Source organism: Lethenteron reissneri, unplaced genomic scaffold, assembly GCF_015708825.2.
Source record: "Lethenteron reissneri isolate LAM-NWPU_2019-01 unplaced genomic scaffold, ASM1570882v1 scaffold_1894, whole genome shotgun sequence".
In the NCBI taxonomy this organism is placed as follows: domain Eukaryota; kingdom Metazoa; phylum Chordata; class Hyperoartia; order Petromyzontiformes; family Petromyzontidae; genus Lethenteron; species Lethenteron reissneri.
In genome coordinates this window covers 21,135-23,528 of record NW_026891657.1, presented here as the reverse complement: position 1 = coordinate 23,528, position 2,394 = coordinate 21,135, and the positions used below count along the sequence as shown (strand labels likewise).

The following is a 2,394-nucleotide window of genomic DNA, read 5'->3' as shown; positions in this document are numbered from 1 at the left end:
CCCCATCTCTCCCCCCCCATCTCTCCCCCCTATCTCTCCCACCCCCTATCCCTCTACCCCTATCTCTCTACCCCTATCCCTCTGAACCACTATCCAACCCATGCCCCATCTCTCCCCCACCACCACCCCCACCACCACCCCACCACCCCCCCACCCTCACCCCCCCCCACCACCACCACCACCCCCCACCACCACCCCACCACCACCCCCACCCCCCCCCACCACCCCCACAACTCCCACCCCCACCACCCCCACCCCCCCCACCACCACCACCACCCCCACCCCCCCCACCCCCACCACCCCCACCCCCCCCACCCCCACCACCCCCCCCCACCCCCCCCCCCTCAGCTGCTCTTACGGCCGGAACCTGAACCCTGAACCTGCGTCGCTGCCGTCCCCTTCGCAGTCGCCGCGGTTGCCGTGGCAGCCGTCGCCGCGGTCCCCGTGGCAACCGTCGCCGCGGCAACCGTCGCCGTGGCGGCGAGGTTGGCCATGATGAGGGCGGTGCGCGGGGTGACGACCGCCTGGCGGAAGCCGCGGCCGTAGCGGCCCCGCCCACTATCCGACCTCGCCACCTTGGCCCCGCCCCCTTTTGCCCTAGGCCCCTCCCCTTCCGGCTCTGGCTCCTCCCCTTCCGGCTCCTCCCCCTCGCGGTGGTGCAGGGACAGCGTGGAGGAGGTGGTGGAGGAGGTGGTGGAGGAGGTGGAGGAGGCGGGGGAGCGGAAGGAGGAACGCGAGATCCCCGCGGAGGTGGAGGAGGTGGATGAGATTCTCGTGGGTGAGAAGGAGGTCCCCGCGGAGGAGGTGTGCCCCACGGAGGAGGAGGTCCCCACGGAGGAGGAGGTCCCCACGGCGGAGGTGGTCCCCACGGAGGAGGAGGCGGATATTCCGGGTGAAACTCCACAACTTCCCGGAGAAGCCTCGGAGGTTCCCGCCGAATCGGCCGTCGAATCCTCCGAGATTCCGCAGGGGATCGACAGCCGGCAACGGCCTCCCGCCGTGGAATTCCCGGAGCGACGTTGGAGGTTCCCGGAGCTCTTGCGGGAACGCCCGGGGGCAGTTTGGGAGTTCCCGGAGAGGTCGTCTTGGCGGTTCTCTGCGAGGCCACTTCGGGGATTCCAGGAGAAAATTTGGGAATTCCCGGAGTTTTGTTGGAGGTTCCCGGAGATTCTTTGGGAACGCCCGGGGGGAGTTTGGGAATTCTCGGAACGGTCGTCGTGAGAATCCCCGGAATTTTGTGGGGAATTTTCGGAATTTTGTGGGGAGTTCCCGGAGTTTTGTGGGGAATTCCTGGAGAAAAATTGGGAATCCCCGGAGCGGTCGTCTTGAGAATTCCCGGAAATTTGCGTGGAGTTCCCGGAGTTTAGCGGGGAGTTGCCGGACGCTTTTCGCGTGGAGTTCCCGGGGGGCGCCCCCCACACGGCTCCGATGAGCACGGGCGGCAGGCTGATGGGGCGGAAGGCGCGGTGGTGGTGCCCCTGGGGACGCTGACGCACCCTCACGCTGCCTCCGAGGGCTGCTGATGACGACGATGATGGCGAAGACTGAGAAGGCAGCGATGGCAACGAGGGGAAGAACGGGAAGCGAGACGTCGGCATTGGTGGCCGTGCAGCTGATGATGATGCTGATGACGCTGCTGGAACTCCCACTGATGATGATGATGATGACGCTGCTGGAACTCCCACTGATGATGATGATGATGACGCTGCTGGAACTCCCACTGATGATGATGCTGATGACGCTGCTGGAACTCCCACTGATGATGATGATGGTGACGACGATGATGCCGATGCTGCTGATGATGCTAGAACTCCCAATGCTGATGATGATGGTGACGACGATGATGCCGATGCTGCTGATGATGATGATGCTGGAACTCTCACTGCTGATGATGATGATGGTGACGACGATGATGCCGCTGATGTTAACGATGCTGCTCGTACTCCCGCTGCTGCTGATGATGATGCCACTGATGATGATGATAATGCCGCTGCTGATGATGATAATGCCACTGCTGATGATGATGATGTCGATGGTGGAAACGCTGACGCGGGCTGGATGGAGAGGGGTTGATGGGGGCCGAGTTGGTGATCGCGGTGCGGGAGTTCCACGGCTGTGAGAGAGACAAAGATGGAGGTGAAGGTGAGACAGACAAAGCTCCCTACGGGTAAAGTCTCTAGCGGGCTGTAGGGGCAAGGGCTCACTCGCCCACTCACTCACTCACCTACTCACTCACTCACCTACCCACTCACCCACCCACTCACTCACCCACCCACTCACCCACCCACTCACTCACTCAATCAATCACCCACCCCTTCACTCACTCGCTCACCTCACCCATCCACCCACCCATTCACTCACTCGCTCACCCACCCACTAACTCACCTCACCGAC

General features: G+C 63.2%; 1 protein-coding gene across 1 annotated transcript; it reads right to left on the bottom strand.

Annotated features, from left to right (window-relative positions):
- Positions 1-344: 344 nt before the first annotated feature.
- Positions 345-2,201, bottom strand: LOC133339553 (uncharacterized protein DDB_G0271670-like; the record flags this gene model as incomplete). Its single annotated transcript, XM_061547659.1, has 1 exon — positions 345-2,201. A coding segment is annotated over one exon (1,857 nt), but the record flags the coding sequence as incomplete, so codon positions are not given.
- Between the last annotated feature and the right edge of the window lie 193 nt (positions 2,202-2,394).